General features: G+C 31.4%; 3 protein-coding genes and 1 long non-coding RNA gene across 6 annotated transcripts in view; 1 reads left to right on the plus strand and 3 right to left on the minus strand.

Annotated features, from left to right (window-relative positions):
* Positions 1 to 281: 281 nt before the first annotated feature.
* On the minus strand, positions 282 to 2,596 carry LOC111718051 (uncharacterized). Its single transcript, XR_002768986.1, has 3 exons — positions 2,545 to 2,596; positions 543 to 612; positions 282 to 338 (listed from the first exon to the last, which is right to left on the minus strand). It is a non-coding gene; the product is annotated as an uncharacterized LOC111718051 (long non-coding RNA).
* A 2,640-nt stretch (positions 2,597 to 5,236) lies between these two features.
* Positions 5,237 to 5,941, minus strand: LOC111718035 (cell wall protein TIR4-like). The gene has a single exon (XM_023493522.1). The coding sequence runs from the start codon at positions 5,939 to 5,941 to the stop codon at positions 5,237 to 5,239; it is 705 nt and encodes a 234-aa protein (XP_023349290.1).
* Positions 5,942 to 14,641: 8,700 nt separating this feature from the next.
* Positions 14,642 to 16,979, minus strand: LOC111718201 (protein rtoA). 3 transcript variants are annotated; one of them, XR_002769006.1, is made up of 3 exons: positions 16,553 to 16,979; positions 15,510 to 15,929; positions 14,642 to 15,034 (listed from the first exon to the last, which is right to left on the minus strand). XR_002769006.1 is itself a non-coding variant. In XM_023493742.1 (2 exons), the coding sequence occupies exons 1-2, from the start codon at positions 15,963 to 15,965 to the stop codon at positions 14,942 to 14,944; spliced, it is 549 nt and encodes a 182-aa protein (XP_023349510.1). In that variant the 5' UTR covers positions 15,966 to 16,183; the 3' UTR covers positions 14,642 to 14,941. The 3 variants fall into 3 exon arrangements, 1 of the variants encoding a protein (XP_023349510.1); XR_002769004.1 differs by having other exon boundaries at positions 16,528 to 16,979; XM_023493742.1 differs by lacking the exon at positions 16,553 to 16,979 and having other exon boundaries at positions 15,510 to 16,183.
* A 2,551-nt stretch (positions 16,980 to 19,530) lies between these two features.
* Positions 19,531 to 27,003, plus strand: part of LOC111718045 (dynein heavy chain 5, axonemal) — a 64,956-nt gene continuing 57,483 nt past the window's right edge. Inside the window, exons 1-8 of the mRNA XM_023493533.1 lie at positions 19,531 to 19,590; positions 20,525 to 20,638; positions 21,315 to 21,434; positions 21,766 to 21,791; positions 23,403 to 23,464; positions 24,326 to 24,395; positions 25,131 to 25,202; positions 25,360 to 25,464. Of these exons, the coding sequence (XP_023349301.1) occupies positions 19,588 to 19,590; positions 20,525 to 20,638; positions 21,315 to 21,434; positions 21,766 to 21,791; positions 23,403 to 23,464; positions 24,326 to 24,395; positions 25,131 to 25,202; positions 25,360 to 25,464 (572 nt within the window). The 5' untranslated portion in view covers positions 19,531 to 19,587. The remainder of the gene's footprint in view (positions 19,591 to 20,524; positions 20,639 to 21,314; positions 21,435 to 21,765; positions 21,792 to 23,402; positions 23,465 to 24,325; positions 24,396 to 25,130; positions 25,203 to 25,359; positions 25,465 to 27,003) is intronic.

The raw sequence follows: 27,003 nt of genomic DNA on the forward strand, positions 1-27,003 counted from the left end.
CAATAAACTAATTGGTTGTTTAGGAATAGGTTGAGAAAATAAAAATTAATCTTATCATCAAAAATAAGTAATCTTGTTCAATTATTAGTTTCTATTTTCTAGTTTCTCATTATTCACAAAGATTATTCTCGTCACACTGCACTGTGCTTCAGATGATTAAGATTTTCACATTTCTTTTGTTTTACTTTAATCCAAATATTCTCAATTATTAATTTACTTTAGTTTGACGTGACTCATGTTGACAAATACTTTTAGAAATTAAAAATATAAATATATATTAACCTTTTTGTCTCCAAACTATTTTTGTAATGTTATCTTGAAAACTCTGATCCAGTTCACTAAATATTTTAACATTTAGTTGTTCATATTCAAATTAGAACAGGAACCGATTGTAATGAATGGGAGAGAGGTATCTAAACTAGTTCAATTCTGGAATCACCGATTCACTCTTGCTTTTCATTAAACCGGATAAAAACAGTTTAATAAAAATTTCAGATAATATATACAAATATCATTCCGTTAGATAACTTTCAATGTCTTACCTAAAAACTCCTAACTGGCAGGTTTTAGTAGTTGCATTAAAGTAGAAAACACGACAATATTTTCCAGTTCCTGAATTATTATTCTACACTAGCTTGGGAACCCAGCGCTGCCCAGGTTACTAAAAGTTACTTCAACCGTTTCTCCGCACTTGAACGATTTTATTGGGAACGACATTTTCACTATAAAAGTCTACCCACTCAACTTAGAATCTCAACACCAAGCTATAAGAACATTCCAGTGGGTCTCCCGAGTTCCCCAATCAAAATTTGAGGTAAATCGGCCCAGAGGTTTAGCTGAGTTATGATCGGACAAACAAACAAGTAAACAAACAGAGATTACGACGTTATTTATGTAGATACGATAGTGTTCAATATTCATAAAGTATTATTAAACCGAAGGGTAAAATTCTTGTTTGTAATATTAATTCATAGCTTCAGCGACTAAATCCAAAAGAACTAAGTAGCAATTTAGCTTCAGATTAAGGTTTAATTCCTTAAAGGGACTGTAAGCATAATTTCAAATGATCTTTCTTTTATAGAGTAGCATGTCCGATTTACAACAATACCTTTTAAGCTTTTGTTTCAACAAGGCCGGATTTTGTAGATATTCTTATTTATACAGAGGGAAATTAAAGGGAGTGTTCGCGAAAAATGAAAGGGAGTATAGGCTTACGGCGAAAAATAAGCGCTTTTGATCGCTACTAATCTTACTTCTATCTGTTACGTCTGTAAGGAGAAAATTGTTAAAAACGACTTATACTGAAGAATGTAACGTCCATACAAATTGAGAAAGTTGCAACATTCAACTCGGATCGTAAAGAACACTTCCTTTAAGTGCCAAGAAACCGCGTGAGTTACACTAGCACGGAGTTACAATGTACACTGTAACCTCGAGTCTCCCGACACTCAATCTTCAGCTATACAAATGAGGGTATCTACCTCATCGTTGTCCGGACAATGTTTTATAAGGTACTGTTGTGAATCGGACATGCCTCTCAATAAAAGAAAGCTAACTTCTGAAATTACATATTGTAATCCCTTCAGTCCTCATATGAACCGGGAGCTAAACTCAGAGTAGATAATTCTATTGATGTAACCCCCTCAGTCCTCATACAGACCCAGAACTATGCTCGGATTGCAAGTAGTCCTGCCTATAAACAAGACAACATATTAGCTCTTTTGTATATAGCTTTAGGTCAAACAGAAAGCAAGGCCAACGTGGAGAAATATTTCGCGTTAGAAAATGCCAATCCAGAAAACATGCTTTTAACGCATGTTTGAACGCATGGAAAACTGAAGCCACCATTGCGCCAGATTCTGGTTTGAATTCAAGCCAAATACATTTTTTTCCAAAACTTTAAGGCTTTTGATTTCCTTTATTTCATACAACTTTAAATGTAACACTATACAGTAGCTTTAAATCGGGAAAAGTCTTTTAAACTTGCCAAGAAGGCTGGATACCTCACCCACATCAAGGTAATAAGGCAAGGAAAGTTAATTGCGTATTCTCTGCGTAAATATTGAAACCTGTTCTCTCTGAGCGGTGTTTGTAAACAAGCATAGATGCATCAGTGTTACTCTGAGGAGGATAAAAGCATTTAATTTTGATAATTTTGATAATTCACATAATAGTTTCCTATGACCAGAATAGTTCATTAATTTTTTTTGTGGAAAATGGATTCCTTGTCAGGCTGTGACATCCGTCTTGTGTTTACACGGTACACTGCAGTGGGGAAAATGCGTACACCTTTAAAATTACTATCTTCACATGATAATTCTTTGAGCCACATCTTTTTATATGATATGCTGGCTCGGAAACCCAGCTTTGCCTTTAAAACTAAGAACTTTTAAACCAATCTCAAAACATTTCCGTGGTTCTACAAGTTCCCCAATCAAAGTTTGAGGCAGATCGGTTAATGGGCTCGTGATTTATAATCGGACATACAAACAAACTAAAATATAATCTGTGTTTTAATCATCACATATATACGATATATTTTACCATTGTTTTGAATGCATCTCATGCTGCAGATCAACGGGGATGAGACACCCTCTAAAAAAATAAACTTGAATAAAAAAACTAAACTGTTTTCCTTGCCATCTATAACACAGATTGTTTTATTGGTTGTAATTATCATTATATCTAAGTAAACAATAAAATAGAAAATAGGTTTAGAATATTATAATATAATGAAAAAATAAGAGAATCCTTTTTAAAAGATCCAGTGTGTTCACATATCTACATAATACATTCGTATATATGTTCCCTATAGCCGGCCAAACGGCTGGACCGTATGGGCTGAAATGATTTGAGGAAACCCAAGGGTATCAGGTTTCCCGGAGTTAAAATAGGCTAAAAAAAGTTCAAAATTTGTTTTTCAATTTTTTTTAAATTTTTTTTTTAATTGATTCCCCAATCAAATTTTGAGGCAGATCGGTTAATGGGCTCGTGATTTATGATCGGACATAAAAACAAACTAAAATATAATCTGTGTTTTAATCATCACATATATACGATATATATTTTACCATTGTTTTGAATACATCTCATGCTGCAGATCAACGGGGATGAGACATCCTCTAAAAGAATAAACTTGAATAAAAAAAACATATTGATACAAACTAAACTATTTTCCTTGCCATCTATTTCACAGATTGATTTACTGGTTGTAATTATCATTATATCTCAGTAAACAATAAAATAGAAAATAGTTTTAGAATGTTATAATATAATGAAAAAATAAGAAAATCCTGTGTTCACATTTCTACATAATAATTATAGAACAAGACATTCGTATATATGTTCCCCATAGCCGGCCAAACGGCTGGACAGGATGGGCTGAAACGATATGAGGGAACCCCAGAGTATCAAGTATCCCGGGGTTAACATAGGCTAAAAAAAAGTTCAAAATTTATTTTGTTTTTCTTGTTATTTCCACGGGCAACGCTGGGCACTTAATCTAGTAATTTATAATTCTTTAGAGGTAAGTTCGTGAAAAATATCAAGCTAGATAAATTTTTTTAGTATGTAATTTTTCTTTACAACTTTATTTTTACAAAAGAACATATTTCCCAGCCTCCTCTCCTTAAACTCATAGCTGCAGCCCCAGGCCTCTCTTGTGTTGCTTTCACCACAGTGCACAAATAAATGTTTGGCTACCCTTTTATTCTTATTACATTATGCTAGGTTAGATCTACTGCGGAAAATTGAAGTCTATCCATGGTCTTAAAAAACAAGCTTACTATAAAAACTTTTTATAGTAAGCTAGATCTACGTGAAGTATATCCTGTCTGTATCTAGATCTACGTGAAGTATATCCTGTCTGTATCTAGATCTACGTGAAGTATATCCTGTCTGTATCTAGATCTACGTGAAGTATATCCTGTCTGTATCTAGATCTACGTGAAGTATATCCTGTCTGTATCTAGATCTACGTGAAGTATATCCTGTCTGTATCTAGATCTACGTGAAGTATATCCTGTCTGTATCTAGATCTACGTGAAGTATATCCTGTCTGTATCTAGATCTACGTGAAGTATATCCTGTCTGTATCTAGATCTACGTGAAGTATATCCTGTCTGTATCTAGATCTACGTGAAGTATATCCTGTCTGTATCTAGATCTACGTGAAGTATATCCTGTCTGTATCTAGATCTACGTGAAGTATATCCTGTCTGTATCTAGATCTACGTGAAGTATATCCTGTCTGTATCTAGATCTACGTGAAGTATATCCTGTCTGTATCTAGATCTACGTGAAGTATATCCTGTCTGTATCTAGATCTACGTGAAGTATATCCTGTCTGTATCTAGATCTACGTGAAGTATATCCTGTCTGTATCTAGATCTACGTGAAGTATATCCTGTCTGTATCTAGATCTACGTGAAGTATATCCTGTCTGTATCTAGATCTACGTGAAGTATATCCTGTCTGTATCTAGATCTACGTGAAGTATATCCTGTCTGTATCTAGATCTACGTGAAGTATATCCTGTCTGTATCTAGATCTACGTGAAGTATATCCTGTCTGTATCTAGATCTACGTGAAGTATATCCTGTCTGTATCTAGATCTACGTGAAGTATATCCTGTCTGTATCTAGATCTACGTGAAGTATATCCTGTCTGTATCTAGATCTACGTGAAGTATATCCTGTCTGTATCTAGATCTACGTGAAGTATATCCTGTCTGTATCTAGATCTACGTGAAGTATATCCTGTCTGTATCTAGATCTACGTGAAGTATATCCTGTCTGTATCTAGATCTACGTGAAGTATATCCTGTCTGTATCTAGATCTACGTGAAGTATATCCTGTCTGTATCTAGATCTACGTGAAGTATATCCTGTCTGTATCTAGATCTACGTGAAGTATATCCTGTCTGTATCTAGATCTACGTGAAGTATATCCTGTCTGTATCTAGATCTACGTGAAGTATATCCTGTCTGTATCTAGATCTACGTGAAGTATATCCTGTCTGTATCTAGATCTACGTGAAGTATATCCTGTCTGTATCTAGATCTACGTGAAGTATATCCTGTCTGTATCTAGATCTACGTGAAGTATATCCTGTCTGTATCTAGATCTACGTGAAGTATNAGTAAAAAACTTGAATTGAATTGTTTTGAATTTCAGAGAATTTTTCTTAGTTTAAAGCAAAAAATAAAAAAAAATAACACCCATTTTAATTGTACTGTTATGAATAGTTTGTGACTTTAATAATTTTACTACTGGGTCCAGCATTAGCTTTAATAATTTTATTAATGGGTCTAGCATTAACTTTAGTAATTTTACTAGTAGGTCTAGCATTAGCTTTAATAATTTTACTACTGGGTCCAGCATTAGCTTTGATAATTTTACTACTGGGTCCAGCATTAGCTTTAATAAGTTTACTACTGGGTCCAGCAATAGCTTTAATAATTTTACTAATGGGTCTAGCATTAGCTTCAATAATTTTACTACTGGGTCCAGCATTAGCTTTAATAATTTTACTACTGGGTCCAGCATTAGCTTTAATAAGTTTACTACTGGGTCCAGCAATAGCTTTAATAATTTTACTAATGGGTCTAGCATTAGCTTCAATAATTTTACTACTGGGTCCAGCATTAGCTTTAATAATTTTACTACTGGGTCCAGCATTAGCTTTAATAATTTTACTACTGGGTCCAGCATTAGCTTTAATAAATTTACTATTGGATCCAGCATTAGCTTTAATGATTTTACTACTGGGTCCAGCATTAGCTTTATCAATTTTTCTACTGGGTCCAGCATTAGCTTTAATAATTTCACTAATGGATCCATCATTGGCTTTAATAATTTTACTAATGGGTCCAGTATTAGCTTCAATAATTTTACTAATGGGTCCAGTATTAGCTTTATTTTTTACTAATGGGTTCAGCATTAGCTTTAATAATTTCACTAATGGGTCCAGCATTAGTTTTGATAAATTTACTACTGGGTCCAGCATTAGCTTTAGTAATTTTACTACTGGATCCAGCATTAGCTTTAATAATTTTACTAATGGGTCCAGCATTTGCTTTAATAATTTTACTAATGGGTCCAGCATTAGCTTTAATAATTTTACTACTGAGTTTAGCATTAGCTTTAATAATTTCACTAATGGATCCATCATTGGCTTTAATAATTTTACTAATGGATCCATCATTGGCTTTAATAATTTCACTAATGGGTCCAGCATTAGCTTTAATAATTTTACTACTTGGTCCAGCATTAGCTTTAATAATTTTCTTCTGGGTCTAGCATTAGCTTCAATAATTTTACTAATGGATCCATCATTGACTGTAATAAATTTACTACTGGGTCCAGCATTAGCTTTAATAATTTCACTAATGGGTCCAGCATTAGCTTTAATAATTTTACTACTGGGTCCAGCATTAGCTCTAATAATTTTACTAATGGATCCATCATTGGCTTTAATAATTTTACTAATGGGTCCAGCATTAGCTTTAATAATTTTACTAATGGGTCCAGCATTAGCTTTAATAATTTAACTACTGAGTTTAGCATTAGCTTTAATAATTTCACTAATGGATCCATCATTGGCTTTAATAATTTTACTACTTGGTCCAGCATTAGCTTTAATAATTTTCTTCTGGGTCTAGCATTAGCTTCAATAATTTTACTAATGGATATATCATTGACTTTAATAAATTTACTACTGGGTCCAGCATTAGCTTTAATAAATTTACTAATGGGTTCAGCATTGGCTTTAATAATTTTTCTACTGGGTCCAGCATTAGCTCTAATAATTTTACTAATGGATCCATCATTGGCTTTAATAATTTTACTAATGGGTCTAGCATTAGCTTCAATAATTTTACTAATGGATCCATCATTGGCTTTAATCCAAAAAAAACAATAGCTTCTTTTAAGAGGAGTCCGAAAAACCATGACTAAATTTTTTTTGGCATAATAAAATGTTCAGAGCATTTTTAAAAAAAACGTTTATATTCAAAATGTTTAAAGCCAAAAATAATATCTCCGTTTTTCTAGCCAACTCCATGGATTTCTTCTCGATCAATGCAAATATGTTGCTTCAAAATTCTAACCCTGTTTTAGAGAGAAGAAAAAGAAAGAGTAAAGACATTCTGCTTCCAGGCTTCAAATCAGGACTGAATTTGAAACTCAAGGACTTTGTTAATCATCCAATATGCATCAAGTGTCACTAGGTTGGTAATTAGTTAAGACTGGGCAATGTTTCATTAAGAAAATAATTTTTTTTCAAAGCTTTTAAGCAAACACGAAAAAATGTGAACTGTTTTGAAAGGAAAACTTTTTTATAATCATTTTGAAAAATCATCGTTTCCAAATTTTCCAAAACACGTTTGCCATCATTAATGGAATGTTCAAAGCGATTTCTGAAAAAAAACCTATAGTTGCCCCTTCTGTCTATTTAAACCTATAGTTGCCCCTTCTTTCTATTTAAACTTGTAAATCCACCAAATTTGAATTTAAACCTTTCAATAAAAATCGAGTGCATTTATTCATAACTTTTAACTGCATATNATTTTAACACAGTTTTATATCAATTTCTCGAGATAGTAACATCAGATAAAACTTTCATGGGTCGCGATCAAGAGCTAAAGTGATTAGCTTTCAGCCTATACCCCCTTTCATTTTTCCTTCACTGTCCCTTTAAGGCAATCAATTTCACCGGAAATTGTGCCGGACATGAAAATATTATTTTTATTTTTCCTACTGTACTGCAACTTGAACGGAAAATAAAGTGCCTAAATCTCTAATTTTCTAATCACTTTATCTCTGCAACCTTGGATGTGGCAAAGACCCGATTCCTTAATAGAATAGCTCATACAGGGTGTCCCAATAAACATGAGAATTCAGTGACTACTTTTATATCGTCTTCGATCCATGCGGCATGTTTTCATGAACACAATTGTTGCAGTATTCCAGCTTAAACATCTAATATAAAAAAAGCCTGGTCTTAAGAGTTTCAAAATGAAAAGCTCGTCAGACGTACAGCCTCGCTTTTTTTACTTTATTTGTCATGCATTACTTACATATTTTTACATACATTTAAGATATTTCTAATATTATTCCGGAACGTAGGTCCAGAACAAATTTTCCCCGAATTTTTCAGAACATTATTCCAGAATGTTCCCAAATTCCGGAAATTATTAACTTAGGGGAAAAATACTGTTCTGGAATTGATCTTGAATTCAGGAACTTTTCCATAATGGCAATGGAAAAAATTCTGGATCAGTTCCTGTCATAAACCGTAACCCGGAATTCTGGGGGAAGCCCTACTCACACCGGACTAACCAAAGTGAGCAGCATTCGGTTTCTTCTATTTGAAATCAAACAAGTTTTGGTCTTTTATTCAATAATCATTTACTTTACGGATTTGTTTACGTTAGACATTTTCATTCAAAATGCATATACCAACAAAAAAGTATTTTATAGAAAAGGTTAACAAATTATGTTTAATGGGTCAAATTGTGATCGAAAGTCACAGCTTTCTGGAATATTGACAGAACCGTTAAATCCACGTGTACTGCAAAGTCTAGAAATTCAGTGACAAATTATTGTAGATATTATAGTATCCTATTTATAAACANAAGTCACAGCTTTCTGGAATATTGACAGAACCGTTAAATCCACGTGTACTGCAAAGTCTAGAAATTCAGTGACAAATTATTGTAGATATTATAGTTTCCGATTTATAAACATTTTATAAAAATTGTCGAAGTTATTATAGTATCCTATTTATAAACATTTTATAAAAATTGTTGAAGATATTATAGTATCCTATTTATAAACATTTTATAAAAATTGTTAATGATATTATAGTATTCAGTTTATAAACATTCAAAAAATTGTTGAAAATATTATAGCATCCTATTTATAAACATTTTATAAAAATTGTTGAAGATATTATAGTATCCGATTTATAAACATTTTATAAAAATTGTTGAAGATATTATAGTATCCTATTTATAAACATTTTATAAAAATTGTTGTAGATATTATAGTATCCTATTTATAAACATTTTATAAAAATTGTTGTAGATATTATAGTATCCGATTTATAAACATGTTATAAAAATTGTTGAAGATATTATATTATTCTATTTATAAACATTTTATAAAAAATTTTAAAGATATTAGAGTATCCGATTTATAAACATTCTATAAAAATTGTTGTAGAAGTAGTGGATTTATAAACATTTTAAAAAAATTGGTCACCTCACCTCCCTCACCTGCAGTTTTAACAAAACATTTTTTACATTATGTTAAAACTTTTCCTGAGTACTAAATATGACATTAATGCTACATTTACGCAGCACTGGACTATACAATTAAACCTAATGTAATTAATGACTAAATTGGCCTTTAATCACAAAATTCAAAATGCAATCATCGTTTTGGCAGGTTTTTTATTCAAATTATCTTTTTTCAAAACTAATCTTAAAGTTTTATAGTTTTAATAACTTCATTGAGGGAGGGGTAGGGTTTCCACCCTAATTCCGGGTTACGGTTTACGTACAGAAATGGTCCATTTCCATTATGGAAAAGGTTCCAGAAATCCGAATTCTAAAACAATTTCTGAAACGATTTTTTCCCTGTAAACCAGAAATTTCTGGAGAGAATTTTCCGGAAAAAGGTTCCGGAAAAAACATTAAAGACATCTTAAAAGATGTAAAAGATAAAACCAGTATGTAATACTATCAACTTGATAATAGAATGTGCGCCTAGTTCTCTCTAAATTCAAACATTAATGTAACGAGAAAAAACTGATCTGAAAATTTTATGATGAAGGATAGAGCTAGGTCGACCCTTTTCTAGACCAGTGAATGTGATAAACGGAAACATATAGCAAATCAGATTTTGTTGTGCCTGAAACATCTCAGATTATTTTTGAGCATATTTAAAGCCAAGACAAACTAAAATAAATAAATAAATAAATAAATAAATAGTTTATTATGCACATGTAAATACATATACAAGGGTTAAAAACACATTGATGAATTTTATGATTTTACAGTGCCGGGAAAAAGTCTATAACTTTATGGATGAAAACCCAGTATGGAAAACAATCGGCAGCATGAAGGCAGAGCAAGCCTATCAGATAATCAGATAACAGTGTTTAGAGGCTCAGAGGATGAAAATAAAATCAATTGAAATATTTAAAGGCACAGATTGGGAGAAAATTCCTAATGTATTAGAAATAAACTTTAGAAGAGAAGCTTCAGTTAAAGTAAAATGCCCAGCCTAAAATTTTATTTCTTGAAATTATATTAGAGTTGAAATTTAAAATTCTATGTGGTTTGGCATGAACAGCATTTAACTAATTTTTTTTAAGAAGCTCATAATATTTAATCATAATTTACATATTTGTGAAAATAAATGAAAAAAATCAGATTGTGTTTAATTTAAATATGTTAATGAGAAGATACAAAGGAAATCAACATGTTATACATACACATGAAAAAGAACATGTATACAATGCACATTAATATGAAAGAGGTTAAAATTTTATCCACAGCTCAATGTTTGGAAAAAAAATATTTAATTTTCTAAATTTTTGAAGGGGACAGCAAAATTGTGAAAAAATTGAAAATTTGAGAAAATATGCTTTTTTGTAAATTTTATGGGAAGAAAAAGACCAAAAAATGTTAAAAGTCCAAAATGATGGATGTCATTAAAAAATATTTTTTTCTCTTTTGTAAAAATACTTACATAAAGGAACTTAGTTTTTGTCACAAACTCAAATTTTCTAATCCTTATATCTTAGAAACATGATGGTATATCTATATATAAATTTGGCTTGTCTGTCTGAACCGATCGGGCCCAAATTTTTTGTGGAACCTCACGTGACCACAGGGAAGGTTTATCAAAATGATCATAATTTCAAATATTTGTCTCCATCTAAAATCGATCTTCATTAAATTTTTGAAAATTTTGAAAATCCACGATTTTTTTTGTAAAAATCCGCGAATTATTTTTGTTTTGTTTTACGATGTACACAAAAAGAACATGTTCACAATTAATTTAGAAGATGGGCGCCCTCTAAGGCCAGTACTTTTAAATTTTTAAACTTAGATAACAGAATTCTTAGTTTGAAATATCAAATATCTTTGACATTTTGTTGCAAAGATACAGGAATTATAAAATCAGAGTTTGTGGCAAAGACTCAATTCCTTTGTGTTAATTTTCAAATCCAAATTGTGGCTTTGGACTCCATCAAAAAGACCAAAAAATCGATTTGTCAAAATTCAAAGTCTAAAATTAAAGTTAATTAAAAATATATAATAAATATCGCTGACATGAGAAAAAAGGCTTGAAACTACAGTGGGTCTCAATAAACTTTGGGATGAAATAGAGTTCATACCATTTATTAAGAAACTGATTAATCGACTCAAAATCTAATTTTCAAATTACTGTATTTTAGCAACCTGCAGGTGGGCAGACTGAACCAAAATGTGCTGTGGATCTCACAAAAAATATACAGTCATAACCAGAAAACTCTGAAATACAAAGACGACTTTTAAACTTAAGTTATGACTTTAAATAGTCGAATGAGCATGGGACATTGCAATTTAGCAGTGTTAACAGAATAAATTTACTTTTTTAGTGATTTAATTAGTGTATTATAAACTATTGCTTTGTAACACCATCAAATACACTGAAGTAATGCTATAAAGTCGTTTTCCTATTCCACAGTTTTCTGGTTATCACTGTATATTTCAGGATTTTTTCCAATTACACTTATTACACTGAGTATAGAGAAAAAAGCGCTTTTTCGTTTTGATGTTTTTCCGTTTTGGTTTGAGAAAAAATTAGCCAAATGTGATAAACGGAAACATATAGCAATTCGGATTTTGTTGTGCATGAAACATCTCAGACTATTTTTGAGCATATTTAAAGCTAAGACAAACTGAAATAAGTAAAAACGGATATAAAATAAATAAAAACGGATATAAAATAAATAAAAACGGACATAAAATAAATAAAAACGGATATAAAATAAATAAAAACGGATATGAAATAAATAAAAACGAATATATCTAAGTTAAAACGCATATAAAATAAGTAAAAACGGATATAAATAAGTAAAAACGAATATAAAATAAGTAAAAACGAATATAAAATAAGTAAAAACGGATATAAAATAAGTAAAAACGGATATAAAATAATAAGTAAAACGGATATAAAATAATTAAAAACAGATATAAAATAAATAAAAACGGACATAAAATAAATAAAAACGGATATAAATTAAGTAAAAACGGATATAAAATAAGTAAAAACGGATATAAAATTAGTAAAAACGGATATGAAATAAGTAAAAACGGATATAAAATAAGTAAAAACAGATATAAAATAGGTAAAAACGGACATAAAACATAAAATGAGGCCTTACCTTAAGAGTAAGACTCAAAAGTAACTAAAAACCTAGTTTTTAAATTTTTTTTTAAAAAGTTGCAATTACAGTTGATGTGCAAAACACTGGGAAATCATCATGTAAGAAACGCGGCTGCAAAATACATCATAATTAAATAACAATTGATGATAATAAAATAAAAACTGTTTGGATTAGTTTTTATGATATTTTTAAACAATGACTGTGATCTGGTACGACTTAGTGAAGTTGTAGCTCCTCTAGTTTTAATTTTAAGTATGACAAAAGTTAAGACTAATTGAAAAAAAGACAAAGGAATTGAGTCTTTGTCCCCTACTCAAAGTTTTTAATCCCTATATCTTTGCAACCTGATTGTGTAAACTTTTGATATTTCAAACTTATATTATTTGATATAACAGAAATCATAGTTTGAAATATATAAGGTCTACGACATTGGGTTAAATAGATATATGGATTAGAAAATCAGAGTTAGTGGCAAAGACTCAATTCCTTTAAATTGAAAACATTTTTGTTTTTCTCTAGAGCTCTTTACATTAATTAAATGTTATGAATATGATTGAAATATGCAAAATTCCAATTCCAATTGAAATTATCTAACTTTTCAAAAAAAACCGGTTGGAATCAGAAAGCTCTGGAATAGAAAGACGACTTTTATTAGTCAAAAAAAAACATGAGACCGCATTTTAAAAGTTTAAACACACCTTTCACTTACTAAAAATTTATAAAGTTACTGGTAAAACTATTTGCTTTGTACCACTACCACCATCAAATTCACTTGATAAACAAAGCAATATATCATAAGAAGGTATTGTACTTAGACCCTGGGTTTAAGCAAACTAAACAGTGCATAAATAACAGTTACAATCTATGCTATAGCTTTCATCAAGTTTGTGTAGAAAATAAGATTTTAAATTACTGGAAAACGTTGAGCTCTTAACAATACTATTTTTAAACACTGGTTTAAATTTATTCCATAGATTCGGAAAATAAAAAGAGGATGTGATTTTAAATACTGGTACTTTAATCGTGGAATTGCAAAGTCTTCGCCATTTCTGAGCATATCTAAGTAAAAACGGATAAAAATAAATAAAAAATGGATATAAAATAAGTAAAAACTGATATAAAATAAGTAAAAATGGATATAAAATAAGTAAAAACGGATATAAAATAAGTAAAAATGGATATAAAATAAGTAAAAACTGATATAAAATAAGTAAAAACGGATATAAAATAAGTAAAAACGGATATAAAATAAGTAAAAATGGATATAAAATAAATAAAAAACGGATATAAAATAAGTAAAAACGGATATAAAATAAATAAAAAACGGATATAAAATAAGTAAAAACTGATATAAAATAAGTAAAAATGGATATAAAACATAAAATGAGGCCTTACCGTAAGAGTAAGACTCAAAAGTAACTCAAAGACTTGTTTTAAAAAAGTTGCTATAAAAAGGGAAACTGCTGCAGTCGATGCGCAAAACACTGGGATATTATCATGTAAGAAACGCGGCTGAAAAATACATCATAATTAAATAACAATTAATGGTAATAAAATAAAAATTGTTTTCCTCGAGATCTCTTTTAATTAATAAGATGTTATGAATATGATTGAAATATGCAAAATTACAATTTTAATTGAAGTTATCTAACTTTTCAAAAAAAAACGGTTGGAATCAGAAAACTCTGGAATAGAAAGACGACTTTTATCAGTCAAAAAAAACATTTTAAAAGTTTAAACACATATTTCACTTAATAAAAACTTATAAAGTTCCTGGTAAAAAGATTTGCTTTGTACCACTACCACCATCAAATTCACTTGATCATTGTTTGGTCTTCCTATTCTACAGTTTTCTGGTTCTTACCGTAAATGTGATATAAAAGTTGACCTGACTTCTTTTACCTATCACATTTTTCGATATGATTTTTAAAGACAAACTTTAACCTTTCATAACTTCCTTAATATTTATGCGAATGCTAGGAAATCCGCGTAACAGATGATTCTCTTGCTTTTTTTTGACGAAATTGCGTGCTGAAAGCAAAATACATAAGTGACACAATGGAGTTGCGTCTTAAACTTACTGATGACAACTTCGTATTAATCTACTTAAATATATATATTTCGCTTGTTTGTCTGTCTGTTTGTTTGTCACCTGTCAGACAACAAGCAGACAAGATATTTAATACATTTGTAATTTTCATTTTTTTATTTAAACAATATTCAATACAATTATAACAGATTTAACGAGCTAATGCAAGCTGTACTGTACACGCACAGACGTGTATGGCAAACCAGGACAGTACGTTAAATGAATGAATTAAAGTGCCAGGCAGTGGTTTTGAATTTGATTCATATCGTAGGCTAGTTAAACATGTTTTGACATAGAAGGAATCAGAACAAGCCTAACGAGACTCATTTCTTGGAATGATTCTTGGACCAGTAACACAGTAGAATGACCCATTCGGGACCCAGATACGCTTAGTTTCTTCTACGGACTCATCTTCTTGAACCAGAAAGGTTAAGGGCCCCTTGGGTGAGATCAAGGGCATAGCTGGGCTGAAACTTACCCATCTCCTGGTTTATTGTAACCTTAAATAGATCAAGTTAATAATAATCCTGAGCTGAGATTTTAAAAACTTAAACCTAACTAAAACCCGGCTTAATCAGAGACTCAAGTTTAAGTAAAACCCGATTGAGGCTGGCTCCTGATTGGTTCGAATTTGTCCAATGAGAGGCTACTTAGAAAGTTCTCTCTAAATTCAAACATTAATGTAACGAGAAAAAACTGATCTGAAAATTTTATGATGAAGGATAGAGCTAGGTCGACCCTTTTCTAGACCACTAATCATTTAATCTTAATTCTTACTAAAGCCGTCTCTCATTTTAGAGTTGACCATGTGCTGTGAACATCATCAGGTTTCCACGCACATCTGAATGGATTGCAATTTTCAAAAATCTAGCTAAGCAACTTAGCGCTATCTCATTCTCAACCATTATTTAGGACCAAATAAGTCACTCTGAAAATTTGATGAAAAATATGTTGCACGCAAAATAATAATCTCACCTGTGTCAGATCGGCCAGACTCATTCCAGAGAATTTAACATTTCCTGTGGTGAGCGGTGGATCCACTGTGCAGGAACATGGAGAATATCTAGAGGAATTCATTAAATTGCTTCCAGAGTTTCCAGAACTGTTCCAACTGCTCCCAGATTTCCCCCAACAACTGTTACTTTGACCACTTGAGTGATGACCTGTATTGAAGCTGAAACTGTTACTGCTATTGAAACCAGAGCTGTGACTACTATTGAAACCAGATTTGTTACTGCTATTGGAACCAGAGCTGTGACTGCCATTAAAGCTGGAGTTGAAACTACTTCTTACGTCTGAACTGCATCGTTGTGCGCAGTTGTTACTGTAATCTAAAGGAGAACTTTGGAAGCTGTTGGACCAAGATAAGGGAAAACTTGCCTCATTGTTTCCATCCTTAATTACAGACACTTGTTTTCCGTTCCCTGCCATTCTATAGAAGAATTTGTATATCCTTAGTCTACGGCTTTTCAACTGTTATTGAATATTAAATAGTTTGATCAGCATTTATGTACTGGTTTACTGGGAGGAAAATGTTGAGATCAAAACTTTATCAAAATCTATAAATACGGGCAGTGTTATCGTACAGAAACCACAGTCTTTAAGTGGTACATAGAACAAGGATAATTATCAATATTAATGATAGATAATCAAAAATAAGTAATTTTTTCGGGNATTGATATTATGATCAATGATACGAATTTGAAATGTATATTTTCGTGATGATTTAGAAATATTAAAATTTCAACTAAAAAATACAAAGGAACTGAGCCTTTGCCACACACCACATCGGGTTTCAAAGAAAGTCAGAGTTTAAGTGTCAAGGGAGATTAAAAAATATGTAATATTTTTATATTGGGGAAAGGGCTAAACAAAACATTGAGAACATTTTCAACCTTTTTTTAGTGAAATTAAAAATTTTACCGCAACATTACATGTGGATATCTGATCTGATTATAAGATTTGAATAGATAGATAGAAATATAAACCCTACCGAGCACTAAGCACTCGAGGGAAACCTGATTGGATTTGAAGTGACTGTAAAGTTGGAACAAGGATGTTTTGAAAAAGCCCAGATTCCGGAAATTACCACTTCAGATTAGATGCTCAATCCTCTGACTAGAAGAAGATAATTTATTTGTTGTACTTACCCGTGTTGACATATACATGTACTCTGTACAGCTAGCTCTAGCTGCCTAAGAGGCGGGCCGGTACTTTAAATAAAACGGGGTTTCAGTGGCTAAGCAGTGTGCAAATCTAATAATCTTTTGAATTTATTACTTAATATATTTAATGTTTTTATCAAGCAGACAGTTCTATTTTTAACAATTCAATCTGGACAGGGGGGAAACTTTTAATCATTTTAGAGAATCTACAAAGAATACAAAAACAGAAAAGATGTAACAATCTTAACCCTATAAAGGCTGGGAAGTCTGAATCTATGTATAGCCGCCCCCCCTCATCTAGAAAAAGTCCTTAGAGAATAGGTATAGGGTTGAATTGCATGTTCATAGCCCAATTTTTCATGGCCAGCTGAAAGAAAAAAAAATTAGACCGATAACTTCAATAGTTTGGGTACTAGGGAGGGTGGAAAAAATGCCTAAAAAGGGTCAAAAAAATGAAGAAAAAAAGTTTTCTTTGTTTCAAACAAATATGAAAGTGTGACACATGTTTCTACATGCATTTTTCAAGGGCTTTTCAAATATATAGTTTTTAGATTTGTAGCTTTAGTCAGAAAAAAATTATGGGTTATTTTAGATTTTTTTTCACAGAACGGACTTTTTTCCGCCCTGTACCCTACCCTATAAATTTTAAAAAAATCTTTTTTTAACACAAACACCCCCCCAGCCTGTTTCAAAGTTGTCTGGATCTATGTGCTCTATCTCCCTTCCCCTAGCAAAAAAGCTCAGTTGCGCCTCTGTTAAAGCATGTATATTGTATATATTGAATGTATATTGCATATATTGAATGTATATTGTATATATTGAATGTATATATTGAATGTATATATTGAATGGAAACTACGAATCCCTGACATGTTTAGCTAAAGTTAGGGTATCCAGCTAACAAAAACTTTCGCGTAAATTTTCGCAATTTTTCGTGAAAACGAATTTTGCGAAAGTAAGCAAAACATGCTGGATTTCGTAATAAAATAATGCGACAATTTCACGAAAAATTGCAAAATAGCCGAAATTTCCCGAAAAAATCGCATTTTTCGTTTTTTTCGCGAAACTCATTTCCGCAAAATTTCACAAAAAAATGTATGTGAACGGAATACGTAATTTTAGCGAAACGATTTACCTTTTCCGCTGGAAACCCTACCTACTGCAGACACAATAATGAAAAATCCGCAGGATAAAGTTGTAAAAATAAACAAATTAAACCAGTTTTCCACCGACCATCACCAGGGGAACAAACACCTAATTCTACTCAATTAAACAACTTTTCATATCAGGGTAATTAAACTTGGGGAACTTAAAGGATTGTACATCATTTCCAAAATACACACTTACAAACTAAACACTGTGTTTAGGCAAATACATGAGTTAAAAAAGCACAAACATGGTGTTTTTGATTTTTGAAAATTATTTTAACATTAATATAACACCAAACTAAAGTACATTGATGTTTTTAATTCTAACTCCTTTCATTAAACAGTTTACGATGAATTTCTAATATCAGATAAATTTGATTTTCTAATATTCTTGCGTAAAATAAAAACAAACTCACACCAGTGAAGTTTTATAAATTTACCTTGTCCTTCTGTATAGTTTGTAGTGGTAAATAAACTCAGTAGTAGCTAAAGACTGGGACAAAAAGGGTGAAATCCAGCGAAAATGATGCTATTAAAACATTAATTAGCGTTCAAAATATTTTTTATACATATTAACGCAAGTTGCGTAAAAACAAGGTTTTAATTAATTAATGTACTTTACATTTTCTAGTAATATTTATAAGTTTATTTTTTATACTTATTTGGAATAGATTATGGACCTACGCTAAATTCTGGAAAAATTATAATTTGTTTAAACTAGAAAAAAACATTTTACACAAAGAACATTACAAATTGAAAAATATCTACAATCAGAACTTATCAGAATATCTACAATCAGAACTTATCAGAATATCTACAATCAGAACTTATCAGATGTATTCGAAAGCCTGAGCACATCTGAATTAAAGAATTAAAATTAAAACGAAGAATGGAAAAACAGAACATTTACTTTAAACAAGTAATGTTACATTTGATCTTTAATATTTTTTAAATATAACCATATTCTTATGATCTTATCTATAAAATTCAAAAAGGGAGAAAAGTTCGCTCAGATAGTTTAGATAGGTAGAGTTTGTTCGAAATAAGGGGTTTCGTTCATTCTAAACATCATCGTTCATTTACCATCTATTTTTTTCATTGGACGATCATTCTGTAAAATCGTTAGTTCAGTAAAAACGTTCTTTTTGTTAAAAAACGACATTTTTTTCAAAAGTTTGTTCGAAAAAATTGTTCATTCAGTAAAAACACTTATTTATAGGATTCTCATCTCTAGGATTTATAGGATTCCCATCTCTAGGATTTATAGGATTCCCATCTCTAGGATTTATAGGATTCCCATCTCTTTGATTTATAGGATTCCCATCTCTAAGATTTATAGGATTCCCATCTCTAGGATTTATATAGAATTCCCATCTCTAGGATTTATATAGGATTCCCATCTCTAGGATTTATAGGATTCTCATCTCTAGGATTTATAGGATTCCCATCTCTAGGATTTATAGGATTCCCATCTCTAGGATTTATAGGACTCCGATCTCTAGGATTTATAGAATTCCCATCTCTAGGATTTATAGGATTCCCATCTCTAGGATTTATAGGATTCCCATCTTTAGGATTTATAGGATTCCCATCTCTAGGATTTATAGGATTCCCATTTCTAGGATTTATAGGATTCCCATTTCTAGGATTTATACTCTCTTTTATGTGAATTACAAAAACAAATACTTCACACCTTTTTTCAGATTTTAGAATGAATTGAAACTCAAAAACTAATTCAGTATGGTAAGAAAAAGAGGTTTAAAAAATAACAATATAAAGTCTAATAATTTTAATTCTGGCTTGTTTAAATAGCCTGTGCAGGGCCTAGAAAGGATATTTGATTCATCTTCAGAGGAATTAAGTCCTTGCCATAAACTCAAATTTCAAATCCTATCTTTTCATTCTGATGCCTTGTATTGAAATAGACTTAGATTATTTGATTTTCTTTAATCATTTTCGATCCTAGGTGTATAAATAAGGGTTAAGCTATCAAATCGAAAATGTTAAATCAAAAATATTTTGTTATTTTTATCGAATTTATCAAGTATTTCGAAATTATTTTGATATATGTATGTATATATTGAATTTACCAAAGTATTTAGATTTTTTTTAATATTCATACCGAATTTACCAAAAGATTTTTATTTTGTTATTTTTATCGAATTTCGATATAATTTTGATATTTATATCGAATTTACCAAAGTATCTCGAAATTTGTCATGGAATGTCGAATTTACCAAAGCACTTCAAAAATAAAAGATACCAAAATTTTGTTTATAATAATAATAATTCAACAGCTCTAGGTTGTGTTGTTAATTGTTTTGCTATGAAAAAAATACCAAATAATAAAACTTCCCAAACTTGAAATCTGTATTCGGTTAAAGAATGCTTTGATAAACTTTGCAAAATTTTTATCCTGAAAGAAATCGAAATTAAAACAAAAAACACATTCGTTTTTGCTTCATTTTTTGCATATATTTTCTTTTAGGGTCAAAAATTGTAAAAAGAGCAATTGTTTAATCATTTGAATTTCTTAATCTAGAATAAATTTTAAATCTGAACTTGAGAAAAAATCTTCATAAAAAAACTTCTAAGAACCATAAACAAACCAAAAACGAAAAAAATCGAACAACAAAAGAACAAAAAACTAACAAAAACGATTAAACAATACCCCTAGGTTCCGATGCTGAGCCCGGAAGAAATCCAGAAGAAGAGAGAGGAGGCGGAGAGGAAAGCCAGGCGGGGAGAAATAGATCCTATGCAGGAGTTCGCTTTCCTAGTTATAGGACAGGTAAGATAAGGCAAGGAAAAATACAGTGACGAATTAAGAGAAGGTGGACATTTAATATAAGGCGGACAGGAAAGATTAGCCTGACAAGTAATTAAAAGGCAGACAGGAAAGATTAAACGGACAGGTAAGCTAAGGCGGACAGGAAAATTAAGGCGGACAGGAAAGGTAAGCCGGACAAGTAAGAAAAGGCAGACAGGAAAGATTAGACGGACAGAAAAGATAAGGTGGACAGGGAAGATTAGCCGGACAGGTAAGATAAGACAGACATGAAAGATTAGACGTCCAGGTAAGATAAAGCGGACAGGAAAATTAAGGCAGACAGGAAAGACACGGCTGACAGGAAAATTAAGGCAGACAGGAAAAACACGGCGGACAGGAAAGATAAGGCAGACAGGTAAGAAAAGGCGGACAGGAAAGATTAGTCGGACAGGTAAGATAAGGCAGACAGGAAAGATTAGACGGACAGGTAAGTTAAGGCGGACAGGAAAGACACGGCGGACAGGAAAGATTTGACAGAAAGGTAAGATAAGTTAAGAAAAGGAAAGAGAAGGCTTCAAAAAAGAGATGGGGAGAAATAGATAACTTTCCAGGTTGCTAAAGAAAGATTGAAAGACTACTTGAAAATGACTGATTATATTTTTTTCATCAAATCTAAAGTTATTTTTGTTTATTACAGGTGAGCCGAATGCTGCGCCATGAACTGATGGATTTCATGTTTGCTGATCCTGCAATGTTGGATGATCTGGATTATTTATTTAAAAGTGATCTTGCGAGAAGTTTACTCTTCTACTACCAGGTATTAACTCTTATCCCCTACCCCCTGGGCGGGGGGGGCGTCCCCCTTTATCCTCGGGGGGGGGGAGGACCCCCATAGAGATCCAAGGATGGACAAAAACCGTGGTAAATGATAAAAATGGTTTTTTATCTTTGACAGATTTTTTCGAAAATATTTGTTTATGGTTATATTATTGTGAAATTTTACATCACTAAATTTCAAAATCAACCCCCCCCCCCATCCTCTACAAAATACACCTGTAAAATATCGAAAAAGGTTTAAAATTAAGATTTTATTAAAACTGTCAGATTTAAACAAAACATAAAATATATTCGAACTATTTTTTGTTTAGCCGCAAGAGAACCCTGGAGAACCACGGTAGGAAAAAATCAAAATATAATTTCTGAAAGTAAGTTGGCGTTTAGAATTGGATACGATACCCTATTAACATGGATTGCTTAATCTGAATATCCACTGTGGAGACTTTTCATTTATGCTCAACTCGCTCTTTTTCTCTCTTTTGGGATATACCCAAAGAGAATAGAATATAATAGAGTGGAATTTACTCGAAAAATGTGTAAAACGGCCATTTTGTTGTACTGTTTCCAAACTGCGGGTGTACTTTACACATTTGAGCTATATAACCTTTTGAGCCCTGCAAAACCTCATTTTATAGAAAAGTTTTCTTATTAAATTCACTTTACAAACGACGATACACAGGTTAAAGTTATTCAACAATTTTATAAAACATAGAAATTGGAATGGATATGTCCAGGGATCATACTGTATTAGTGTGATGTAATGCGTATAATTTGTGAACATTTACATAAATTGTACACTTTGAACTCCCTTTCAGGCCGAAAGGGACTGACAAATTTCATACCGAGGGATTGTTTAAATTCCACTCTAATATATTCTATTCTCTTTGGGTTATACCTACCCGATTCCGACTAATGAGAGTTTTCTTATTAAATGGTGGGCAAAATATCAAATTTACCGGCATCTGATTAATGTCTGCTTGAGATTCTGCTTACCCCTCTTTAGTTGAATTTTGTACACTTTTCTGAATACAAACTAAAGATTAGATTAATCTTGAGATTAATAAAAATAGGAGATCAAGCATCGTTCTCAATATCCATAAGTTTTCAGCTCGGAAACCTCTGTTCCATAATCTGTGTGCAGTTTGTGATGCTGTGATTGATTTTTACATTTATCAAATTCAAATTTGATAAATTAAAGATATTTTATCATAATATTTTAAGTAGGAAAGTAAGGTTTTTTGGTTCATAAACAAATATTAATTTTATAATCGGATATGTTTATCCATACATATTTTATGCTCGTTGGTTTGTTTTTTGTATCCAATTTACACGTTAACACGGCTCAACCGATCCGGTCCAATCTTATTTGGGCCTCACGTAACCTGAGGCAAGGTTAATGGATAGTCAGAATTTAAAAACTTAGATTTTTCATTAAAAAAAACTTTTTGTTTTTAGAGCAACAAAAAAAATGAAATAAAAACTGGGCACAAAGCGCCCTTATATTATATAATATTTATATATACTTTAAAATAAAGTAATAATGTTTTCATTAATGCTTTTAAATGCTTGAAAATGGTGCGTATCGACAAATATCTGATTTGTCATGATGAGTAATTTTTGTGCTTATCATTTTTTTGTGTGTTGAATTTGATACTGATTTGATATTGATTTTACCATAGAATAATAAAAATACATAAATAACACTAAATATCGTCTTTTCAAGATTTAAAGGTTTTTCGTTCACTGTAACCCTCAGACAAAAACCCATGAAGAAGTTACGCGAATGCCGCGTTTAATTACAAGACAGAGAGAGAGCATGCGAGTAACTCATTTTGGTTTCTGCCTCAGGGTTATTGTGAACGATAACCCCTAAAACTTGAAAAAGATAAGTCTAATGATCTAGTGTTCTGTACTATCTGTTATTTTTATTAATCTATGGATCCTGCAGCAAGAGCAAGGAGGATGTATTAGGATTGGTGGATTTTTCCAGAAACACGAACAGGAAAAATAGTAAGAAATATAAAAAATACAATATTCGAACATTAAAAATGATGTGCTACGTTTTGACTTATTTTAGATTGTGTGCGTTTTTAAAAGGGTTCAAAAGTGTTGGTAATGTTTATCAGAAACATTAAACTGTGGAATATAAGATACTCAAGCAATCGTATGTGTTTTATGTGTATTCAATGTTGGTTTAAAACCGAAAGTTAAACAGTAAGCTTGGAACTCAACTTATTATATAAAATTTGTCTCTGAAAAATGCTGTGTTTAATATTTAGTGAATTATTTAAAATCAAAACTTGAGTCTAAGCAAGGTAGTAATGCAAGGAAAGTTAATTGCAGTTGAGTGTACTCTGCGTACATATTGAAACCAGTTCTCTCTGGGCGGAATTTGTAAACAATAATAGATGCATGCAGTGTTGGTTTAGTATCCGAGGAAGTTAAAAGCATTAAATTTTGATAATTCACATAATAGTTTCCTATGACCAGAATATTTCATTGATTTTTTATGTGAAAGATGGTTCCCATGCCAGGCTTCGACATCCGTCTTGTGCTTACATTTGCGCCCAGAGACAGTACACTGCAGTACAAAAGATGCATACACCTATGAAATAACTATCCTTGCATTACAACCTTGAGTCTAATAATCTATTTCACAGTTGTATGGGTCTCACTGTATTAAAAAATTGTGCAAAGAATAAAAATTTTAAGATAAATATTTCAGACATTTTTTCAATCATTGAAAAATTTTAGTTTAAATATAACTTTTATGATAAAAAAGTTTAACAAATTTATGACATTTTGATAACGTGCAACAGTACATTTCTTTACTTGTAGGGTTTGCAAAATGTGAATTTGTTTAAATTATAGGAAAACTGATTCTAAGCACTGACACTGGGTCAAAGAAAGGGTTGAATGGAATCTGTATTTATATACTACGGTAAAAAGATTTATTAAATGTATAAAAACAAAACAAAAAAAAAAAAAGTTTCTAGTTTGGTAAAGAGACTGTAAGCGTAATTTCAAGTAACCCTCCATTCAAATATGGCAAACCTCGATTTAGAAAGGTGCCATTGAAAACTTTTTCTGAAGTATGAATTAGATTTAAATGTTTATGTTTTTTCAAATGGTTTATTTTCATTTGCGTTTTTTTTTCTGTGAAAGAGACTTGCTCATTTCTTGCTTATAAGAACCAATGGAGAAACTTATCAGAATAAGGTTTCAAGGGTACCGTTGTAAATCAGGCGAAACTATCTTTGTATGGAGATTGGAGGACTCCGACCGAGGGTCACATGAAATTACGTGAACGCCTTTATGAATAATGTACAGATCTCCAGGAAAAGCTTGGTTCCAAACCTTTCAAAAATATTTTCTCCTGAAACATGCTTAATTTTGTTTGTCTTCGTTATATTTCATAAATAAATAATTAATTACTAACTTAGTAAGGTATATTTTATAAACAAAAAAATTACTTACTAACGTAGTAGGTTCTATTTCACAAACAGATAATTACTTTCTAACTTAGTAAGTTATATTTCATGAATAAATAGTTACTTGCTAACTTAGCATGTTTGTATACAATATTTGTTTCAATCAAATGATAATTTTAGATATTTCCATTTTTAAAAACATAGCAATCCAAGCACGAAAATCTGGTAAATGTAATCTTTTTTAGGAACTCTGGAAAAAGAAGTTTGGGAGAAGAAACGTTTCAACGAGAGGTTATGATGGGCAGTTTGGATGCCAGGTTAGTTTATAATGTATATAACAATTCATAAAAAGTTAAAAATATTGAACTGTTCGAAATATCCAAGAAATACTGAAATATCTAACAGTTTGAAATATTAAATTTAGAATGAGTTAGAAATATCTAACAATTCGTTATCAATCATGGAATGTGTTAGGGAACCTGACAGTCTGCTGTGGAATATAGAAAGAATTGTTAGGAAATCAACTTTGTTTAAATATTATTTTAGCAATATTATACATTTTGAAAAATGTATAGATACATAAAATTCCATATAATTACGGCTCCATCTTTCAGTCAATGCATGTCTCAGACACTGTCCTCTGAGTCCTCAAACTCTATTGTCCTCGAACTCTATTGTCCTTGAACTCTATTGGCCTCGAATTCTATTGGCCTCGAACTCTATTGTCCTTGAACTCTATTGGCCTCGAATTCTATTGGCCTCGAACTCTATTGGCCTCGAACTCTATTGGCCTCGAACTCTATTGTCCTCGAACTCTATTGTCCTCGAACTCTATTGTCCTCGAACTCTATTGTCCTCGAACCCTATTGGCCTCGAACTGTAATGTCCTCAAACTCTATTGTCCTTGAATTCTATTGGCCTCGAACTCTATTGTCCTCGAACTCTATTGGCCTCGAACTCTATTGTCCTCGGAGTCTTCGAACTCAATGATGAATGTTGTTATTCTTAATTTTTTACAAAAACCAATTAAAAAAACAAATAAAAATAGCTGGAGTTTAACATTTTCAAGTTTAAGGCTGTTTCTTTTTACCATCCTATCTACGTTTTTACATCTTTAAGTTTAATGAGTTAGGAAGTTAGTAATTTTACTCGTTTTCAATCAAAATTAACATATTCCAATGATTGCTTCTTTAAACAAGTCCGTAACTTAATTTGAATATTTATTATTTTTAAATGAGTTCAAAATATGTGCCGAAATAAGTTCAAAATATGTGCCGAAATAAGTTCAAAATATGTGCCGAAATGAGTCAAAAATATGTGCTGAAATGAGTTTAAAATATGTGCCAAAATGAGTTCAAAATATGTGCCGAAATTGATCAAAAATATGCGCCGATATGAGTTTAAAATTTGTGCCAAAATGAGTTCAAAATATGTGCCGAAATGAGTTCAAAATATATGCCGAAATGAGTCAAAAATATGTGACGAAATGAGTCCAAAATATGTGCCGAAATGAGTCAAAAATATGGGCCAAAATGAGTTGAAAATATGTGCCAAAATGAGTTCAAAATATGTGCCGGAATGAGTTCAAAATATGTGCCTAAAAGAGTTTAAAATATGTGCCGAAATGAGTCCAATGTATTTGCCGAAATGAGTTCAAAATTTGTGCCAAAATATGTGCCAAAATAAGTCCAAAATATGTGCCAAAAAATCCATATTGTTATTAAAGTTTGTTCCTGGAACAACGTTTAATAAATTGCTCTAATTTGTTAATTGAAAATCTTCTTTACCTCTTATAAAACTTTTCAATCAGCCCTCCATGCAGGCTAAAGACCCTTATCAAATGGGATTTTAAGCAATCAGAAAAATGCAAAAAAAAGCAAAAGTACTAAAAAGGTCAACTGTATATCAAAGACGAAAAATACAAATCCCTAATTGAATTTTTGGATCACGGCGATGTCAATTTACATTTATACATTAATGTTTGTGTATTTGTCAGTAGGTTTGACTGTGTCTAATACACGTCAACATGGCTTATTTTTTCTGTCCTAAATCTTATGAATGGACCCAAAACTGAGATTTGAAAGCTTTAAGCAGAGTAAACCCTGACTCTGGAGTCTA

Source organism: Eurytemora carolleeae, unplaced genomic scaffold (assembly GCF_000591075.1).
Source record: "Eurytemora carolleeae unplaced genomic scaffold, Eaff_2.0 scaffold161, whole genome shotgun sequence".
In the NCBI taxonomy this organism is placed as follows: Eukaryota; Metazoa; Arthropoda; class Copepoda; order Calanoida; family Temoridae; genus Eurytemora; species Eurytemora carolleeae.

Excerpts from the sequence above, each read along its gene's own strand:
- LOC111718035 (XM_023493522.1), bottom strand. The coding sequence starts at position 5,941 with ATGCTGAACCCATTAGTAAAAAATAAAGCTAATACTGGACCCATTAGT.
- LOC111718201 (XM_023493742.1), bottom strand. The coding sequence starts at position 15,965 with ATGGCAGGGAACGGAAAACAAGTGTCTGTAATTAAGGATGGAAACAAT. Across the intron at positions 15,035-15,509 it reads GTCTGGCCGATCTGACACAG|GTTACAATAAACCAGGAGAT; the intron begins GTGAGATTATTA and ends GATCTATTTAAG.